At 39.4% G+C, this 21,698-nt stretch overlaps 1 protein-coding gene across 3 annotated transcripts in view; it reads right to left on the bottom strand.

Annotated features, from left to right (window-relative positions):
* Window positions 1–21,698, bottom strand: part of LOC149718596 (ATP-binding cassette sub-family C member 3-like) — a 26,472-nt gene extending 4,774 nt beyond the window's left edge. Inside the window, exons 1-20 of one of the 3 annotated variants that reach the window (XM_089850467.1) lie at window positions 21,384–21,698; window positions 21,257–21,317; window positions 20,437–20,613; window positions 20,228–20,341; window positions 20,026–20,163; window positions 19,839–19,958; window positions 17,018–17,076; window positions 16,211–16,504; window positions 15,346–15,520; window positions 15,031–15,285; window positions 14,757–14,960; window positions 14,275–14,421; window positions 12,304–12,394; window positions 11,787–12,157; window positions 11,330–11,497; window positions 10,557–10,732; window positions 3,204–3,306; window positions 2,579–3,103; window positions 1,662–2,173; window positions 1,366–1,492 (exon numbers count right to left, since the gene is read on the bottom strand). In XM_089850467.1, coding sequence (XP_089706593.1) covers window positions 1,366–1,492; window positions 1,662–2,173; window positions 2,579–3,103; window positions 3,204–3,306; window positions 10,557–10,732; window positions 11,330–11,497; window positions 11,787–12,157; window positions 12,304–12,394; window positions 14,275–14,421; window positions 14,757–14,960; window positions 15,031–15,285; window positions 15,346–15,520; window positions 16,211–16,504; window positions 17,018–17,076; window positions 19,839–19,958; window positions 20,026–20,163; window positions 20,228–20,341; window positions 20,437–20,613; window positions 21,257–21,301 — 3,801 coding nt within the window. In that variant the 5' untranslated portion in view covers window positions 21,302–21,317; window positions 21,384–21,698. Of the gene's footprint in view, window positions 1–1,365; window positions 1,495–1,661; window positions 2,174–2,578; window positions 3,104–3,203; window positions 3,307–10,556; window positions 10,733–11,329; window positions 11,498–11,786; window positions 12,158–12,303; window positions 12,395–14,274; window positions 14,422–14,756; window positions 14,961–15,030; window positions 15,286–15,345; window positions 15,521–16,210; window positions 16,505–17,017; window positions 17,077–19,838; window positions 19,959–20,025; window positions 20,164–20,227; window positions 20,342–20,436; window positions 20,614–21,256 lie in introns of all 3 variants that reach the window. The other 2 variants (XM_089850484.1, XM_089850515.1) reach the window with 2 other exon arrangements.

Raw genomic sequence — 21,698 nt, 5'->3', positions numbered from 1 at the left:
CAAAAGTTTCGATCAAGCAGGCTTTATACACGACCCTATACATTTTCTCTATAGCTCAAGGCGGCGTATCTGAGGGGTGCTACCTATGATGTTAGGCGAGTTTCAAATTTCACGACCACTTTGACGGCCTGTTACGGCTGTGACAACAGAGATAGGGAATGCCTCCAATCTTTAATTGACTTCATATACTTCAAACTAACTTTATACCAAGTTTCATGCTTTCTTTAAAAAGTGCACGATATTTTCAGCTATCCTTCAGACCAAACATTATTGAACAGTATAAATTCCCAAACCTAAAATTACATCTTTGCTAAACTTTCTACGCTTCACTATAGGCCTATCAAGACTGATTCCGGCGCTGGCGCCGGCTATTACTGTCAAACCACAAGGGTCGGCTTTTCTGCTTGCCTGGGCACCTTCGCTAGTGTGTTCCAGGCTGAAATTGCCGCGATCTGTTATTGCGCAGATTACTGTATTAACAAAGGGTATACCGGACGGACTGTGAGAATTTATTCTGACAGTCAGGCTGCCCTGAACGCTCTGAACCAGTGTCAGATTACTTCTCAACTGGTGCGTAGCTGCCTCGACCTGCTAGCGCGACTGGCATCCTGCAACAGGGTTCTGCTGTACTGGGTGCCAGGGCATAGCGGATATTATGGCAATGAGCAAGCCGATAGATTTGCGAAAAGGGGTGCGGATGCCAAGCTCTTGGGGCCGGAGCCGGCCGTCCCCATCCCCTACAGGCACGTCAAACGGTGTCTGCATGACAGGTTGACTGTCATGCAAAATCAGCTCTGGCACAGCATGGAGGGCCAGAGACAGACAAAGTTGTTTGTCGATGGTCCCTGCAGGTCTCGTGCTAGGGACCTAATTTCGCTCGGCAGATGGGATATTAGGCTGGCCACCGGTCTTTTGACCGGGCATTGCCGGCTTAATAGGCACCTCCATCTGATGGGTTTTGCCGACGACCCTCTCTGTAGGTCGTGTCAGGAGATGGAAGAAACATCCGCCCACGTACTTTGCGAGTGCGACTACTTCGCCTCGCTTAGATCAGAATATTTTGATTCACACACCCTGGAACCCTCGAGGGTCTCCTCTCTCACGGTGGAGCGAATTCTTCGCTACGCTGCAGCTACAGGCCTATTCAAGGCCTGATTACGAGGATGCACAATATGCCTTTGGCATCGGTGCTAGGGCGCGTACCCTCCTCATCAACAATAATAAATAATAATAGGCCTATCAATCTCCCATGCAAACCCCAGCCGCATTCAATTCCATCTCGAGATATTCTTTGCATTATTGTGAGATTTTAACTTGTGGAAAAGATTTTGATTTTCTCGCTTCGTCGTCATTGGTACCACTTACCCGATCGGCATTAGCCAAGATCAATCCCGCAAAATCAGCTGACAGAGTTCCTTTGCTTAAAATGATGAAAATTGCTGTGCAAAACAACAAGCAGTTGCCCAAGATATTGTAGCGTACTCTCAGCCATCTGAAAAGAAATTGAATTTGATTGAATTAGAAAAATGAGTTGCGACTTGGAATTCCCGCTTTTCATTGCATAAACAGCTTTTCAATCCAAAGGCAAGGTAGATGTTGAAAACACTGCCGATCCAAAACAAAAAATATGCAACTGAAAAATTACGCAATTACAAAATTACCTTTGCGCACAGGCGTGCGCACGGGTCGGGCAGGGTGGGCCCTGGCCCGACATGAAATGTTTCAAGGGGGCGCAAAAGTCGGAAAAATAAGGGCGCAAAATTTGGGTATTAGATCTGCAGACTGCAGGAACATCAGCGAAACGCCGAAAGGGAACGGAAATGTGAATAACAGAGCCACTATGAGAAATGCGATGGTCAGACGGGGGACGGGAAAATTTTGTTCTCTCTCGTATAGTCTCGGGTGTTGTTGATACCAAAGAAGAGGGAAATTGGTGACGTAGTAGCCCGAAAGAGGAGAACCAATGGCAAAGGCTTTGCGCCATGTTCATCATGTAATTAGCGGCAGTGCATTCGTCGATCAGTTTGAGGAAGTGTCCTTCGAAGTTTTCTTCGGCGTCACTCGCCCTGATGACAGTGCTGCCAGCCACTGATCCTCCCACGTGCGAAAATAAGAAGGAATTTCTCAAGCTTGTGATCCGCTTGAATTGACGATTGCTCGACATCAAGAAACGCTGCGAAAGGTATGTTTGAAAATCTTCATTTTTAGAAAAAAATCCAAAGGAGTTCACGCCAGCACGCCGCGTGCATACTTTCTACATTTTTTGCCATAAATTATATTAGTGCCAAAACACTTAAAGTGGTTCAATATTTCAAAGATTTGTATATTATTTTAACTTCGGGTAGAAAGTGCTGGGTGGGAAAGATATCACAAGGTCTCTTTCCCGTCACTTTGTAAAATGTCTGTTAACTTTTGGAAATCTTGGCAATGTTTATTGCTCTATTTTTCAAAACTCCCGAATGATTAAGGATCAAAAGTGGCTATCTCTCACTCGATTCGAATTCTTTGTTTAAAAATTAACAATTGACAGTGTTACTGTATAAAAACGTATGACAGGAGACTGAAATATAGTTCCTACCTGAAGTAAAAGGTATCCGACGACCACAATAATGCAGGGAATTATGAATAGCGGTAAATATACTGCAATTCCTAACGGGTATACCACTAAAAATATTAATCCCCAATTGGTGGACGACAGCAATGGAGGTAGTTGCTGGTCGAGGGCGTCGATATCTTGGGAGAAACGATTGAGTATCCTTCCAACGGGAGTCGTGTCGAAGAAGGACATGGGAGAACGAGATACGCTTTCGAGCATTTTCCCATGCAGACAATTTGCAGCTCGTAGACAGCGAAAGATGTTCATGATCACGTCCAGAAATGCCACAATGGCTTGGCTTAGTCCAAGAACGACTAAGACCGCAATACGGGTTGCCTTTAAGTCTGGGTTTGCTTTAAAATCTTCCTTGGAGTCCGCGCACCACAAAGAAAGCCAATACATTGACGTAAAATTAAGGACTACAACACTGGTGAGTAATACTTGGTATATCGCACACCATGTTATACCGTAGGCTTTGAAATATTGCTTGTATTGTGATACGGATATCTGGAAATGCGCAATACATTATGACGAGGAAAAATGTACGTAGAGAGGTTTAGTTCTCAAGAAAAGTTTAAACTAGCCTCTCATATTAAAAAGTGCATACATTTCCTTCCTTGAGCGTCTCTTTGGTCATGAGTTTTGCCTTATCTTTATCCGAGACTTTTCCTTGTGATGCAAGATGAGGTCTCTCAACTTTGATATTTAACCTACCACAAAAATTGCAATGGCATAATTCATAAGTTAGCAAACGGTGTTCAACATGGAGTTTGTTTCTTAAAGGGATACTATTGGCAAAAATTAAGTATTTTTATTCTGATTCCTTATGTTAAAATATGCCGCCTTGAATTTTTTTCTGATTTTTTGAAGCGCTATTTATAGTATTAAATAGTAATTGCAGTTTTGTATCCAAAACATGCATTTGAATTTTGGTAAAGCGACCTACCGGCCAATGAGCGCCCGCGATTTATAAGAGGCAATCCCCAAAGGTTTTCTCGCGCGAGTCTCATTTGCGTCGTCTGATTAGGTTCAGAAATATCTATTCTACTTTTTAGTACTCGAAAGAAAGACGCCGGTTCGATCGTCTAACGAACTTTAGTAATTAGCAAGTTTACGCTATTACGTTTCACTTAAACTCAAATTACTCTCGTAATTTTATTATGTTAAAATGTGGCGGGTGGATTTTTTTTATATCTTGAGTGTCTAGTTATTAGCCTTTGGAATGGGAAGATCTGTATTCTTAGATTATTGTTTCTATTATTTTTTGTGATTTTCGAGATAGAAAAAATTAAAAACCCATCTTTTACACCTCAGCAGAGTCAAGCTGCAACACAATTACTATCCTCCTCAAACTTCAGCAGACGACGGGCCCCGCGGAGTCACTGGTAACGAGCCCTCTCTACAAAAAATACTTATTTCCCGCCCTTGGGAACTCAGCTCTTACTGTTTGAAGCAGACAACATACGACTTAATATTTTCTAACCTTCACGGGATTGGCTGATTTGGCTCTATCCCTAAATATGTTTTTATTGGCCGGTAGGTAAGTGCGCTAAAATCGAGACCCATTGCTAAGCCTAACAAATTTTAAAAAATTGAATTTTCATTGAAAAAATTGTTTGAAAAATCAGAAAAAATTTGAAACTTCATATTTAATTGTAAAGAACCAGGAAAAAATAAAACACGGCACTAAGATTTTCAGCTGAGAGTAGGGTTCTAAATCGGTAAATTACCATGGTAATTTACACGGTAATTTACCACGGTAACTGTAATTTACGATTTTCTCGGGTAAATTACGAAAACGGTAATTACCCTGGTAATTACCGTGGTAATTTACACTGGTAAATTACCACGATGGTAATTTACCACCGAATTTTCATTTCTTTCACTTGGAAAACGGTCTAAAAGCTCCATATTTCGCTCTACCCGTGCAAGCACACATTTCTTCCCATGAGACATGAGTAAGTCATAAAAGGTCGAACGGCAAGCGTGGGAAAAATTTGATTAAGAAAATGAAATTTGATTTTCTCGTCTATTCTTGTTGTCGAGTTCGTTTACGTCAGCTGGAAAGCTGTAGTTGTTGAGATGGGCCAATAACCAATATCGGTACCGAAATTTGACTAAACCGATATATCGGTATCAGTTTAAACTGGTTTCGGCCCTTCTCTAGAATTTTGTTCTAAAATCGTGAAATAGCAATAATTCGCAAAATTGGTAAGAAGAAGCAAGTGGATGTTGCTGTTCAAAAGTATTTGGAGCTGCAAACATCAAAACTCGGTGTATGAATAATGTACGATAGTATGCTATAAAAATAATAGCTGTGTTCAAGTGATATTTTTCATTATTTAGCTTATAAACGATCAACATAATTTAATTTTTGAATTTCGTAAATTACCGTGAACGGTAATTTACGCGGTAAATTACGCCGTAATTTACCATTTTCCAAAATTACCGTAATTTTCGAACCCTAGCTGAGAGTCTCCCTTTAAAGCTAGGTTCCCACTTGATCGAAAATGACGACCGAAAACTTGAGCACTGCGTCAAAAAAGTGAGTTTTACGCAGCCCTTCGATGGCAACATTTTAGTTCGGTTCACACATACGACTGAATTTAGACCAAAAAGGGCGGTCGACCGGTAGTCACGTGGCACGAGTTGGAATTGGGACTCAGAGCCAGAAGAACCTAAAGCCTTGTTCACACTTACATGAGAAAGCGATTCGAAGCGATTCAAAAAGCTTCCAAAGTTAAGTGTGAACAAAACTGATACTTGAGAAGCTATTTACAAACTTGGTTTCTTGAAGTTGCTTCACGAACCAACTTGAAGCGGCTTTGTAGGCTAGTTTCTAGTTTTCAGGGGTATTCCAAACTGGTACTTATATTTGTACTTGTAATTGTACTTGTACCGGTGCTTGTATTTGTACTTGTACCGGTGCTTGTATTTGTACTTGTACCGGTGCTTGTATTTGTAATTGTACCGGTGCTTGTATTTGCACTTGTACCGGTGCTTGTATTTGTACTTGTACCGCTGCTTGTATTTGTACTTGTACCGCTGCTTGTATTTGTACTTGTACCGCTGCTTGTATTTGTACTTGTACCTCTGCTTGTATTTGTACTTGTACCGCTGCTTGTATTTGTACTTGCACCGCTGCTTGTATTTGTACTTGTACTGGTACTTGCACTACAAGTTATTGAGCATCGACACTAAATCCCTTCAAAATAATTTCATGGATAATGTTTTCGGAAAATGGAATAGTTCTTGAAAAAGCGTAGATATGTAATTTTTTTTAATTAATTTAGATGTAATAGATCAATTAACAGTAAAATCAGTTGATTGAATTAAATAGTGATTAAGGATTAAATAAATAGAAATAATTAAAGAAAAATATAACGTGCAGTCAATCGGTAAGGTTATTTTCACCGCGCCTTAGCAAACAACACCAATGCGTGAACCAAGGCTGCTGAAATCGCTTCGAACTATCAGAAGTGGGTCATATTACAGCTCCCTAGAAGTACTGGCAGCTGGACGATATAACATCGCCGTGCATCAGCATTGTCTCCTAGCACTGAAGAGAAAAGGGTATATGCGAAACGCAGCGGCGAATTTGTGAACTAAACCAGAGGAATGATTTTGGCGCGAAAGTAAATTTTAATAAGCGGGCGAAGGAAACGGAAGTAAGTGTTTCCCTTTTGGCCTTTCTCTCTTCTAATAAAAAAAAAAAAGTAAGTGGTAGGCTGGTAGCCAATGAGGGAAGGTTTTGGAGAAAAGAGCGCGGAAGGAAACAAGTTGTTCCATACAAAGTGTTGGGTTGTGAATATAATAGTAGAAGTCCACTTTATTTTTCCGATTATAAAAATAATTGGCGGTCTATAGGTATTCTTAAACGCTTCAGTGGCGCCGCCAGGATTTTTTTACAGGTAGGCTAAGGAAGATTTGGGGCCCCCTTATAAAATTTCAAGAGAAAAATTTTGTTGCACAGCGTCGATAATATTAAATTCACAACTATTTTTATCATATTATTCATATAGAGAAGTTTAATATATTAAAGTTCAGTATTATCAGACAAAAGACATATTATTATATAAACTATAGTTTGCGAAAATAATAAAAACGCGGAATCGGAGAGAGGGGGATTTTCAGTTAAGCCCCCTATGAGGTCGCTGTGCACTGTCGATTTGGTGACGAAAAGGGAAATCGGTTTACCAAAACGAGTCTGACCTCGAAGTTTTATGGGACCATAAGCAAGGAATATGGAGATAGGGAAGTTTCGTGTAACGCTATAACTCTAGTCGCCCAAAAATCCCGTTTTCGGCGTGGATGTGCATGTGCGCATGCGCCGCACTTTTCTCGCGCATCGTGCTGAGGATAGGCGGCACTACCGGTTTCCTGCGCAGTTCAAACTAACGCCGAATATAAGTCATGTGACCTGCTACATTTCGTGAAGAGAGATTCCTATACTGCCCAAACTTCCCTATCTCCATACTCCTTGAAAGGGAGAGAAGAAGATTAGGTAAAGAGCGCGAAACAAACAAGATGACCTTAGGGCTGGGCTCATAATTTTAGCCACATCGTAGCGAATAGAAAATTTGAGTGAATAGCCCCTCGATGCGTTACCTTTAAGTGTGATATAATCATAACTAGTAATCATAACTTCGATTCATTTACTTCTGTTATAATTGTAATAGTGCAACACAAATAGGAAACTTGAGTGATTACCCCCTCCATGCGCACCCTTTAACAGTGCAAAAATGATTAATCGTAACGCATAATTAAACCCTTAATTTAAGAAAAGAAAATCAGACTGATTGGTCCCTCGATGCGATATCCCTAACTGTGCTTAAATGATTGCCCGTAATCTGTACATCAATAATGTACCTTCTTTTATAATTGTAATAGCGCGACACAAACAGAAAACTTGAGTGTGTAGCCCCACAATGCGCAGCTTTTAAAGTGCTAAAACAATTACCAGTAACGCATACCTAAACCTAAATTGAAGTACAGAAAATCTGAGTGATTAGTCCCTCGTTTCCCTGATCTAAAAAATAATTACCTGGACCGTAATCCTTACGTTCATAAATTTGCTTATGTTCAAATTGTAATATACCATATTAAATATATAAAGATACTATATACTTCCTTTTGCTTTTAAAATTACTCTCGCTTTCTGGTGAAATACACGTAAATTCTGGGATCGTGATAAACATCGCCTTAAGACCATTCAAAAAATATACTATCAGTATAAACTTGCTTTTGCATTTAAAGTTAACCTCGATTTCCTTGAATATTTAAATAGAGGAGCGGGATTGACTCCTTATTGTCGACGGGTGACAGAAATTTTAAAGGGAGAGTTTAACACCTTCCATTATATTAAGGCAATCCAATAATCGTTTCTTTAGCTTTAGACATATCGAGAAAACGTAAAACACAATTCATAATCACTAACCTCACTTGTACAATTAAGTGCAATGCTTAAACTTACTCTTACAATCCCCATCCATGTAAAAAAAAGAATGAAAAATATCACCTCACCACAATCCTCTCCCATTCACTGTCCCTTCAATGACGAACCAAAAATTTTACACTACTACTACTACGAGAATAACAAATCGTAGATGTACATCATACGATGTTGCTAAAAATCAAAAAGCGAGATAACTTTTCTGGCTAGTCAAAAACTTTTAACACAAGTGTGTTAACCCATTTTGTAGAATATTGTAAATTATCCAATGCCAAAAGATTCAGCCTTATGAAAATTGTCTTGTAGGCCTAGATCAAAATATTGTAATAATAGTATTATGGAAACCTAATTTCGGGGCCCCTCTGAAATTTACGGGTAGGCTGTAGCCTACCCCCGAGCGGCGCCACTGAAACGCTTGTGTTGAAAGGAAATTAATATGAATTCAAATTATCAAAATAGCCTTCATCATGCTAGAATATTTTTTAATGTATCCCAAGTACAGCACTGAGCTAAGCTTCCACCGATCGATTTAAAGGTTTTTAGCGGGGATAGTTGGACCGATTTATTACTAATTAAAGGTTATGTGCTTCGACATAGAAATTTGATTTCATTTTTTAAGTGTGACAAATTTTTTCAATGCTTTAACGTTTTCCGTTTGCGAAAGATGCTGGTCAAAATTTTTCAGTTTTACAAAACGTTTTTTTAGTTGATTACGGTTAAGTGCTTTTAATATCACATAGTGTTCAGATGTCTCATTAATGTGGGCATGCAACAATTGCACTTAGTTACATAAGCCATTCTAAATCAAAATTATAACGCGATAATAAGCTTCACACTAATCACGACACTGACGGCGGTCTGACAGCCGTTATCATCAACCGGAACTTCCGTAGGTTAACCTAACTCAAGATCCGGGTTAATGGGAAAACTATACTTGTAAAACTGAGCTATAGATGGCGGCCTTGGATGTCTTGGAAGAAAACGCTGTTTACAAAAGCATAACCTACGTCCAGTACTTATAGGGAGCTGTAATATGATTCACTTATGGAACTATTAATAAAGTCTGTTTCAAAACTAGTTGTGCAAACGAGTTGTCAAGCGACTCCTGTGCAAGTGTGAACATAGCATAAGCATTGGCCTTTGATTTCCCCTTGATGGTATCTTAATTAGGGAGCTTACTTTTACCAAATGTAGGTCAGAGATTCGAATCAAAGGTTTATTGCATACAAACACGGCAATAGCGATTCGCGATCAAATCCAATTAGAGAATTCAGACATAAACGTTCAGAGCATGCAACTGGCGAGTTGAAAAAATATCTCAAAGCGGCGATAAAAAACTCCCCTATTATGACGTCAACAGAAGCTTCATCCCGAAACGAATTTTGATTGGTTATGAAAATAATTTTACGTCTGCCTCTGCGTCAAAAATAGAACACCAATTGCGTTCGACCGAAAACTGTTTCGGTCGCGTTCTTCGGAAGATGGTTTACAGTGTTTCCGTCGTGTTTTCGGTCAAGTGGGAACTAAGCTTAAGAGGATCAGTAAAGGAGACAATTTTTATCCCCCGCGAACCTATCACAGGTCTTCTAGAAAAAACTGCTCTTCAATACAGTATTTACGAGAGCGTGGGCGCTTCTGTAAGCTGTCGGAGTGTGCCTTTTGTTACTGGATAACATCCCCTGTCGGTGGTCGCGCTTCGTAGCATATATAGACAGAAAAACCTTCCGAAAAGGTCGAATAGCATCTCCAATATTGAAATTTTATGGTTACGACCATATACGTAGTGGAAATAAGAAAAAAGCTTCAAGTCACAGAAGTTAACCATGTACTGTACAAAATAACCGAGCGAATTTCTTTGCGGACACCGACCATGTGGCGTATACTGTTTGTGAAGATAACTATTATTTTAAACTTTTTGAATTGATTCATTAAAGTTGAGGCAATATATTAAGAGGAGCGGTAAGCGCTAGCTTTCCACTGTACATTTTGTCTCTCCCCGCGTCTCGATCAGCTCGCGCGATAGGCTGGGACTAGCCAAAGGTTGGACCATAAAATTTCCATTTGGAGATAGGGACTTTTGAGGATTTTAACCAACCCCCTCTGTTCGGAGAGTTGTTCTGTCAATGCTACGAAGCGCGACCAAGAACAGTTACTGTTTGCCACTAACCAAGGCACACGTGGCTTACCGACAAGTATGGAACCATGTATTGGTTAAATGTCATCTAAAGCATGGGCTTCTAAGAATCAAGACACTGTTTACTAATGATTTACTACTCATAACTATGGTCAAATTGAGTGGGGGAGGGAGTAAAAACGGAAAACGAAACGAAAACTCATAAGATGAACATCTATGTAGATGTGGCAATTATTTTCTTAGCTTGAAATCTAACTTTGCATTCCTCAACACCATGGAGGCTGTATTTAAGAGCCTTCCACTGTACAATTTATTTCTCCTTGCGTCTCGAGCGACTGACTGGCGGTAGGAAGCGTAGCTTCAAATTTACTCACGACGGTTCTTCTTTATTCTCGTCGCTCATGTGTTGCGCGAAATAATCTCTGGCCATTCCCTGACGACTCATGATTTCGTCATAGGTTCCCCTCTCGATGATTCGTCCGTTGTTCATGAAGAAGATCTCGTCCACTTCTCGGATGAAGCTCAAGTTGTGCGTCACCAAAACTCTCGTCTGTAAGAGATAGAGTTGCTATTTGTAGAGCGAGCAAGGAACTACCAAACAGAAGTAGATATAAAAATCGAAATACTGACATATTTTGATTCTAGAGCCAAAGAGGAGAGAAAGAGGGAGAGAGAATCAGTATAGGCAGCCGTGATCCATGCGTGGTGAAAACGGGGGTAAATCTACGGTACACCGCGGCGCCTGCTGAGCGCTGCTTTCTCGCGCACAGTTGACGTAGGGGATGACAGAGATAAGGCGAGGTGGTCAATCCCCCTATGCGCAAAGGATGTGCGTCCTAAAACCAAAAATTGTTTTTACTACTCCCCTATTTTCCCATTTTTCGACGGATTTTATAAAGCGCGTTTCTATCTCTCTCCTCTTTGCTAGAGCCGCTATTATAGAACGGACTTAAATAAAAATCAATGCGGCTTAGATAAATACGTATATACGAGATGTCAGCTAAAATTTATTTCACAGAAAATACACTACTTACTTTCCGGGCCACCATTGTGAACTACTATCGGGATTTAAGCAAAAAGACATATCCAACACTAGTTAATGGACGCTTAGCGCTTTCATAGAAAATGTAAGAGTAACGTTATATACTTTATTTCGAAGAAATCCCTTTGGTCCGATGACTTCCTTGAAGAGATGTTTGGCCACATGTGAGTCAACCGCCCCCAAAGGATCATCAAAGAGATAAACATCGTCATCGCGATAAATGGCTCTGGCCACGTTGACCCTTTGCTTCTGACCACCACTCAAGTTGATACCCTATTAAGTAAAATTATTAAACGAACACGTTACTAACGAAACTATCATCTTATAATAAAAATTTTTCAATACAAGAATCCTTCCTTAAAAATCATTGTAAAAAAGTGCTTCGTCTTTTGCCCCGTTTTATTTTTCAAAGCATAAGAACATTGGCCAGTAGCGTAAGGGGTGAAAAAGTACCGCGCGAGTCACGTAAAATATACTAAAGGAGAATGTCAAGAAAAGTTCCACCAAAAACCTAATGATGGACACTTAAAGAACAAGATTATATGTCTATGATAATACGTACTCTTTCTCCGATCTCCGTTTCATCGTCAGCGGGTAATTGGTCAAGGTCCGGTTGAAGGGCGCATGCGCGTATCACGTTGTCGTATCTTTCCTGTTCCATATCGTCGACGAAGAGTATGTTCTCTCTAAGTGAGGCGTTCTGGATCCAGGGTTGTTGAGTGACGTATCCCACTCTCCCGGCCACTCTTACCTCCCCCTCCACCTTCTGCATCTCGGAAACCAGAGCGGACAAGAGGGAAGACTTGCCACAACCCACTGGACCCACCACGGCCACCAACGATCCGCGGGACACTTTCAAATTGATGTCCTGAAGGGACGCCGCTGCCGGCTCTTCCTGTTTCCAATGGAACGTTCCCTTCTGAATCTCAATTGCTGAAATATTCATAGAAATAAATTTGGGTTAACATAGGTCAAAATTGACAAATTAGAAGTGAAAAAATTTCTGCAAACAAGCTAAAAGCGACTTCAGGCTGATTGGCTTATTTTACAAATAAATTTTTTAAAAAAGATTGACTTACCATATTGGACGTCGCTAGTCGTCGGCTCAACGTAATGCTTGGTTTCCCCACGACTCAGCAAGTTTGCAATTCTTCTTACCGAGACATGTGTCTGAAAGAAATTACATAGTTAATTTGCATCATTTTGAGATGTTTTAACTAAAGGGAAGGTAAAAGTTACAATCATGTACGATTATTTGATTTGAAAATGTTTTAAACAAAAGTTTTTAAAATTGGAAATTAGTTGCCGTTTTTAAATGACGCCAACTATAATTTCAAAACTTCCTTTGACAGTACGACGATGGACAGTCGAAGTATAAACAATATTTAAAAACCAAAAGTCGAGATCAAGAAGGTGAAAGGGTGTCATGTCGTACCCGAGTTTCAATTAAGTTCCTTCGAATCAAAGTAAAGATTTTGAGGATAGAGGTGCGAGGGAGACTTCTACTACCCAGGCCCCTTGCCCGTGCTTAGAGCTCAGGTTTGGACCTCTCGGATGGGAGATTAGTTCACGCGCACCTAGTTACCTGCTTGCTACAATAGCTTCTTAAGCTGCGCAAGAAAATATATTCAACCATTCAAGGATGGAGTTCACTGAACACGTAATTATATTTCTAAATTTGGTCGGGCGTAAACTCGACTCTCAAACATCAATCTTAATCACTTTTCCAGTTGAGTTTTTGGTTTAGGGAAAGAGTAAACAAGTTGGGAAACCAAAAAAACCTCTCCGATCGATTCGAGACGTTTTTCTTAAATAATTGAATAAATGTAATTAATATTAATTACTTTCATCGTCAGTAATTTACCTTAATATAAGTAAAGTCGTTTTAAGAAACGTGTTTCCTGCAACAATTCAAGCGTATGCCTCTTTAATAACTTTTTGAAATTTAGGGTTTATAAGGCGATTGATTCACGATAAATGATAAGTAAACCCACAACTACGTGAACCTTTGCTGGAAGCCCTGCCATTGGGAGGCTAGAAGTTTCTCGTAACCCTAGCCGATCGCCGCGTACATCTTATCCTAACGACGATAATGGAACTGCGATCGCATTCCGGATAGCATATATATTTGCTCTCATTTGCCAACTACGAACGTGGAGACAGACAGACACACACAGACAGACACAAACAGACAGACACGCCCAGTGTAACACCTCTCCTGGACGTCATCGTCACTAGGGGAGGGAAAAACCGTACCCTTTATTACAGTTTTACGTAAAACAATCATTCCGACAACCCTCGTAACACTGTTTTTACTACGATCTATTTTGTTATTAAAATTTAGGCCTACTATTATTTATAATAAACGTTACGTTAAAGCTCTAAAACAATGCAGCGCGATGCCTTAAGCTTTTACCAAAAATAAAAACAAATGAGCAGACGATGACCGATGTGCTCGGATTTAGTTGCTCAGCGAGGAATTTCCCAGAACGATAGTGAAAACAGAGGGGGAACGTGGTATAGTAGCTGGGGGAAACCACGGCCGATAATCTGTAAGTGCGTTTCAATGGGCAGCCGAAGTCTCCATCACACGTGACACCTCTATCCTCCCAGTTAAAAAGTTTTTGAAAAAGACATTAAATTCCCTTAACAATTTTAAACATAAAATAATTAATTTCACGTAGAACACACCATCATTCACTGACTCTAACTGATACAATGAACATGAACATTAGTAACAAAAACTAAGTTCTTTCAAATGACGTAGGTAAAACTGTCATTGGGTGAGAGCTTGAATTGCATTGACTGCTACGATAATTAGATGGCAACCAAAAACAAAAGTGAGGAACCAGAAAGTTTCGATATCGTACATACTTTTCATAATATTCAAAATTATGTATCAAAACACGCCAAATAGTTAATTAAAAAAACCCCAAAAAATCCAGAAACTTTCAAATCTTTCATTATCGTAAAACTGTTTATATATTTAGGCTAGTAGAAGAAGCAATTTCTGAGATTTATCTTTTGTCCATCCCTGACACCGTTCTTACCAAAACTAGGGTATTTATTAATTCCGGAAAGGAAAGCATTGACGTGGCTAATAATCGCACCAACTGAAAGGAGACGAAAGCTTTCCTCGAGGTGAGAACGTTATCGTCGTCAATTAATACGTACATGGCGAAGCACGGTGTTGTAATCTGAAATTTAGAAACAAAATATGTATAGCAACTTGAAATCAATATGGAGGTAAAAGAGTGTGTAAGCCCTGAAGATGATTAGTCTAAGAAAAAGAGATGAGGACCGCCAACAGTAGAACCAACTTAAACCCATTTTCTTATTTCACCACTGAAATATGGCATTGTCGAATTTCTTGAGCCTGGCGAAAGTATAGAGATTTCAGGGATATTTGCCTTATTGATTCGAGTGAGAACGCTTGGAGAAGGAACTATTACGGACCTTACATCTTTACACCTTTATGCCCTTTCATCCATAATAATAACACCCAATTCTTGTAAATATTTTACATACGTACCAAAACCGGTATAAGAGCAGATATAAAATTGTTTATTCCTTCGAATAGGCCTTGTTTCTTCATGAGCGCAATTTCTTTCTTCCTAATTTCAAGAACGATTCTCTGGAACGATCTCTCCCAGGCGTACAACTTCAAGACGCGGATTCCGTTCAATATTTCGCTCATCATTTTCATTCTGTTGTCTTTCAGCTTCATCAGCTCAATCTAATGAACGAGATAATAAAAGAAACCATTCACAGAAACTCTACCGGTCGTGATATTGTAAAACATTTACCTGCAATTCTTTGTATTTCTTGGTGCTGAGATAGTTCAGTGGAAGAAGAACGACAATAGGTACGATGCCAGCAAAGGCTGAATATCCCAGTTCTTGATACATGAAGACGAAGCAGAGTACTAATTGAACCGGGATAGACCACAAGAGACCCAGTTGCGGCGACAAAATTTGGAATCTGTTCGTGTCGACGTACATAGTGTTCAGTATTTCGCCCATTGCCAGGTCACGTCGATCGCTGCTCGTCAAGCGAAATGTCTGCTTTGACGAATCTCATTAGTGAACTAGCATCCCACTATCACGATAACACTATCTTACTTTCTTGTACAGAACGTGCATGGTAGCGGATTTGAGTCTTAGACCTAGTTTGGTGTGGAAAATGGCGCTGCCTTCTTGCAACAAAGATTGCGCAAGACCGGTCAAACCGTAAAGACAAGCGTAGAAAAACCCTTTCCATAAAGGATCTTCGCTCGTACAGTAATCAATAATGGAACTGAAAACAAGAGAAAGTAAGCTTGTTAACTCGATTGCAAAGTTTACTTGGTTCATTGCAGCGTGGTCAACCACTTGCAATCTCAACCTTTGTTAGAATCAGTTTTATAGAATATTATGGGGAATGAACATATTCAAAAAGCTGATCCAAAGAAACGGAAAATGTTAAAACTCCTGTGATTTGACCTTTTCTACGTTTCATTTTTCAGTGTGAGAAAAGAACCAAGTGACAGAAATCAAAACCCAATATCAAGCTTCAAGTGAAAGCCATGTACAGACTCGTTTTTTTAATTTGAATTTAATCTTACAATCTTTATTTACCATAAATAATTCTACAATGCCGGTATAATTAGAATATTTAAAATATTAAATATTAATCACTTAACACGTTATCCTTTCAAAATAATTAATTTCATGATAAAATGTTTCCGGAAAATGGAATTGTTCTTGAAAAACCGTATACGTGTACTTTTTCGATTAATTTAGAGGGAACAAATTGATTAACAGTAAAATCAGTTGATTGAATTAAATAGTGATAAAGGATTAAATTAATAAAATAATGAAAGAAAAATTTAAATATCTGAACTTCAGTCAATTGATAAACCTCACTTATATAGTTTGTTTTTTCGGCCTTGGTTAAAACGAAGATTTATGACGTTTCTTACATGGTTGAAAAAGGGAAATTATTTACCCTGTCAAAAGGGCAGGACCAATAGACATTACGTCGGACAGAACTTGTAGGACCACTCCAGCTGTCAAACAAGATCCGATTGTCCTCAACAAGGGCCAAGCGATGGATTTGCTTTGATATTTGCTTCTGTTTCGTTCTTCCGTAATTTCCATGTCTTCGCCATCACTTTTGGTCTCAGCTTGGGCTTTCCAGTGTTTTTCGAAAATTCGTGATACAGTCAGCGCTCGCTCCGAGTTATTCAAATCGTACACGTCCGATGGCTCCAGATTTTTCTTAAAACCTTTCCACAGGGCGCTACAATTTGTTTAAAATTTAGAAGAAAGTTAGAATTAAAACACAATGAGCTGCGCTGTGATACCTTCAAGCAAAAGTATATAGATATAAAAACAAAAATACACTTCATTAACACTTCCCTGCCTTTGGGTGTAGACGACATGTAAACCTAAACCGAGAAGCAAACTACCCTCCGCTCAACCGCCTACACGAACTAACCATTCAGGGAAAAGTTTCTTGACGCCATAGGTTTATAGTAAGTAGTACATAACTCTGGCGATCCAAACGTTAATTATTGGTACTAGAGCCAGCATCCGCTACTTTATGAGCCTTTTCACGGCTTGTACCCTGTGCCACGGTCGGGAAGGTAATCATACGCAGAGGGGGTTGGCACAATTCTGGGGTAAATGAGGGCTTCTCATATTTCATGGCGCGAGAAAGTTTTAACGAAGTGTACTTTTTGTTTTTATATCCATATACTTTTGCTTCAAGTACGGGTATTATATTTGAACACAAGAACGGGACTAGATTTACCTGGTAAGCCATGAATGTACCATTCGTGAACAAAACGATGCATCATCTTCCCTTGATTTCTTAATGTTTGAAAATAATCATAAAAAATGTCATTAAAAAAAAAAAACAAGAGTATATGTTCCATAACAGGCATACATCTTATAGGAATTATTGAATTATTGTGTAGTAATTTTTTCATCGTATCTAAGCGGATTTTGTGAAAAGACCTAGGCTATCATTACGCATGACGCATTTTACCTTTCACAGGGCCGGATTAAAGCGGGGGCGAGGGGAACTGTCCCCCCCCGGGCGCAAGGTTTGTTTGGGGCGCATTGAGTTAAACTATTCCCCCTCAGCAACACTTGATGTTCTTTTTTCCGTCTTAAAGGCCTGTCCAGACTGACACATTTTGCAAGTTCGCATCTTCGCTTTGCTTGTTTGCAAGATAGCACTACTGTCCACATTGGGTTTTCGCTACTTTGCGTCCTCACCTCGCGAAAATACAAATTTCTTGCGACTAGGCCAAGAATTTCGCGCCTTCGCGAGAAAAGCACCAATCACAGACGAGAGGAAGGGTTGGGCGATTAGTTTCGTTTTTCTCTTTGGACAACGTCGATGGAGAATGGCAGATGGGGCAATGATTGCTCAAACTTAATTGGCTCTCAGAATTGGTAAAGCAAAATTTTTGCGTGTATCAGAACAGAAGTGCAAATGTTTTTCGTGATCTGTTGCAAAGATGCGAATAGACGAAGGCGCGACTACGCGAACGCGAGTTCAATGTGGACAAAGCTTTAGGGGGTGTAAAATTGCTTAATCCAGCCCATTGAACCATGCATGAGCACCCGCCCTCGCGTGCGTTATTACTATCCAAGGAAGTTGCACAGTTAGAAAGACGTTAAAGGAATACTCTTCCACGTAAACTACCATACTGATTTTAACGCTAGATGGCGAGACCATCAGGAGGCGTGTACGTTTTATTTGAAATATGTACATCAGTCACCATGGCCAATTGAGTCACGTGGTACAAAGACCTAACATCAGGGACTGAGAAATGTAACAGAAACCGTGGCTAGTAGAAGGGCTGGGGTCCTGATTTTGGTAATTCTCGCGTCTTTTTCCCCTCTCACACCGGGTTTCTTTGAATTTCTTTCGCCATCCGGCCTCTGGGAAAGTTTTGGCTTTGGAACGATTCGGTTTAGGCTGTTTATTTTTAGCCACATCGTTTGATGGAGGTATAAGTTTCACTTGGTTTGAAGAAGATGTAGATGTAGAAGAAGAAGTATCGTTCGTCTTATTAAAGGGAAAATGAAAAGAGGGATTGGTGATTTTCAAAGCGAGAGGATTATGATTTGTCTATAGCAGTGCGTTGGGAATGTACTCTGCAAATATAAATTAACTAACTTAGAGTGAAAAGGAATAAATTGTGCTAAGGTGATATTTTTCATTCATTGGTGATTTTAAAGGAGAAAGGATTATGATTTATCTATTGACAGTACAATGCGGATGCTCTGTGAGAATATTAATGAACAAACACTAGTATCTGTATGTCTTTTGTGAACACACAAATTTGTCATATTAAGGTTCACTTAGATGTTACGGGTAATCATTTTAGCACTGTTAAAGGCGTCGAGGGGTTATGCACTAATGAAAATTTTCGTTCATAGGTGATTTCCATTGATTAAAAGGGATAGGGATTCATTGGTGATTTAAATTGGATGAGGATTAGGGGTTATGTCTAGATTACGGTTAATCATCGAGGTGCAACTCACTAGAAACTCGTCCATTTTAAACTAAATTGGCATTAAGGTATACTTAGAGGTTACGTGTACTGTTAAAGACAACGCGTTGCGGAGCTTTTCACTAATGGTAATTTTCACTCATTTTTTAAAAAGGAATTTGTTTAAAGGTTACTTAGGGGTTGCGTGTAATTATTTTAGAAACGTTAACGTAGCGCGTCGAGGAGCTACTCACTAAAAGGTCATTGACGATTTTAGAAGAGATTGGGAATAAGGGCTATTTTAAATAGTGGTTCCGGGTAATCATTTAAGCATTGTTAAGAGCAGCGCGTCGAGGAGCTATTCACTAATGAAGATTTTCTTTCATTGGTGATTTTTATTGATGCATTTAAAAGTGATAGGAATTTATTAGTGATTTAAAATGGATGGGTATTAACGGTAACTAATACCTATTCCAAAGATAGAATGTTCTCGATAGATGGAGAATTACAAACGATACTCGAGTCGAATTAAACGAATATAATTCGAAAATTCAAGTATTCGCACAGCCCTAACTGAAACACGTATAGCATTTCGCTTCACGGGAGATCCCTGCTAGAGCGTGGGCTTCGGCTAGAGAGAGAAAGGGCGCTGTAGGAGGGAAACAAGAAGGTCTAGCCCATAATTAAGCCGCATCGTTTACGTACTCTCGCTATCCATACTACAATAAATATACTTCTAGTGAAATATCCCCTGATATACCGGTCAGGGGGGAATAATTTTTCAATTGCTGCTTGGCAAAGTGAATCGTCAACGCCCGTTACTAATTTGCAAGCTTTCGAACCTAGGTGTCAGCACATTTACTCTCTCTTTTTAGGGCTAAGTAAAGTTAGTCTCTAGGGGCTCGAGCCCAGCAGAGTATTCCTTTAAGAATAGTGTCGCAAAACCATATAGAAAATAACATGGGATATTTTGAGTCACAATATTCCAATTAGAAGTGTGATACTTCAACCTTACTGAGAGTCAAGTCGAGAACGACAAGCGAGAAGGCTATATAGGGCTTCTAGTAACCAGTGCCAAAAATGTAATACATAAACCACTTATAATAGAAAAGCCTAGTGTATTACCATTTTAAGTTTCTCGTGGTGCGGAGAGGTGTCACTCAGTGTGTGTAATACGAGGGTAGCGACTACTAAAGGGTAAATAACCGTCTCAATTACCAACCCGAAATAGTGGTCTTTGTCGTTCTGAAATATTTCAAGTTTATATTTTGCCATAGTTTTATTATAAAACGTAAAATAAACCTTCGCCTACTTGTAAATAGTATTTCATGATGTTGGATCTCAGTGTGATAGTTTGCGTTAGTGTTAAGAGGAACCAAAACAATGTCAGGATTCCGGACAACACCGTGCCACCCCCTCTGCCGTAAACTATGAGGAATAACGCCAAGATCTGCAACACATACGAGTTCAATATAATTCATCAAAACGTCATGTTTTTTTTAAAATGGCCTTACATAAGTTACAAATTGAAGGACGACCGCCAAATTGTCTACGACTTGAAAATCGCCGTAGTATATTTGTTTGACAAATTTTATGACGCTAATTGCGGCCAGTAACAAAACCAAGAGCTGAAAACACAAAGCAAATGTAATACCTACTTAATGTACAACGCGTATTTCATGAGCAATGAGACTCTGTGCTCGTTAGGTGTAAAAGGGCTTACACTTTTAATAACGGAAAGATGAGAACAACGATAGCTCCGCCGTTCCGACTTGGCAATCAGAGCGACTTCTAAAGGGAGGAACAACCAGAGTATCGCGCATGGCACCCAGACCAATATGGTCTTTTGAAAACAAGGAGTGAAATCAGGATTATCCGTGTACCATGTCAAATTGGCTTCCTGTTTAGAATAATGTGCATACTCAGTAGCGTCGCTAGGGTTTGAAATTTGGGGGGGGGGGGAGGGGGGCTAAATTTTGGCAAACTAGTTATTATAAGAACTTAATAAAAAAATTGCATAATGGGGTCATTGGAAAATGTGTAGACCTTTAAAACTATCCGTAAATTTGTGTCAACTTGAAATTATTTGTATTTTAAAGATATACAGCCTTTTATTGATAAAGAGTACGGAACCGATTATGAAGGATTTTCACTCGTTTTAAGTTTATTTTTAGTTTTGGTTAGCTTTGAGTCCACACTTTTGGGACTCCCTTCGAAAGAAAATTTTTTTTTTCTTCAAAATTGTACTGTTTTATATTGAAATTCATCACTGCAGAGATGAAACTTAACGAATCTATCATTATAATTTTTTATATATTGCTACAGAATTTTAGGTTGCTAACAGCAATTTTTTGGTAGGGTTTATTTTGGGGGGGGAGGGGCTAAGTTTGGAATTTGGGGGACTATAGCCCCCCCGCCCCCCCAAAAATGGCCTAGCGACGCCACTGTGCAATCTTAATGTTTAAACGCAAACGTCAAATATTTAACCTATCAAATGCCTAAATCAGAGCTTTGGTAAAGTAAATATACAACAGGTAACATACCCAAAATGGAGATTCGCAAAAGTCATCCAGAATAAATGAATCCATTTGAAGATGAATAATACTAAAACATATGGTAAAAAAATTTGAGGATTTTTGTATGAAACTAGTCGCTGTGACGCTATCGTACGTCTAACTACAACAATGAACAGCAACGTTGAAGCGTAAAACCGTAAAACCCTACTTTAAAAGACCTTCCTCGCAAAACACATGTGTATAGTTCAGAAAAGATTCATGTACATTCGAACCGAATAACAAAATTAAAAACTTTAGGCGTTAAAAACTGAAGTACGCTTTTATGAACTGTACATTTTCTCGACGAAAGATTGTCAGTATCAGTAGGAAAGACTGTGTTACAATCTTGTGATGATATGCCATCGTTATCTGGAGTCCCTTACACTTGGAGTGCAATCAGCCTTTGCCCATACCCTCTTCAGGGCTTAAT

This window comes from Phalangium opilio, unplaced genomic scaffold, assembly GCF_054372755.1.
Source record: "Phalangium opilio isolate 3A_F unplaced genomic scaffold, DU_Popi_V2 ptg000002l_1, whole genome shotgun sequence".
Classification (NCBI taxonomy): Eukaryota; Metazoa; Arthropoda; class Arachnida; order Opiliones; family Phalangiidae; genus Phalangium; species Phalangium opilio.
The sequence above is the reverse complement of the archived record's forward strand: the minus strand, read 5'-3'. Positions and strand labels throughout refer to the sequence as shown.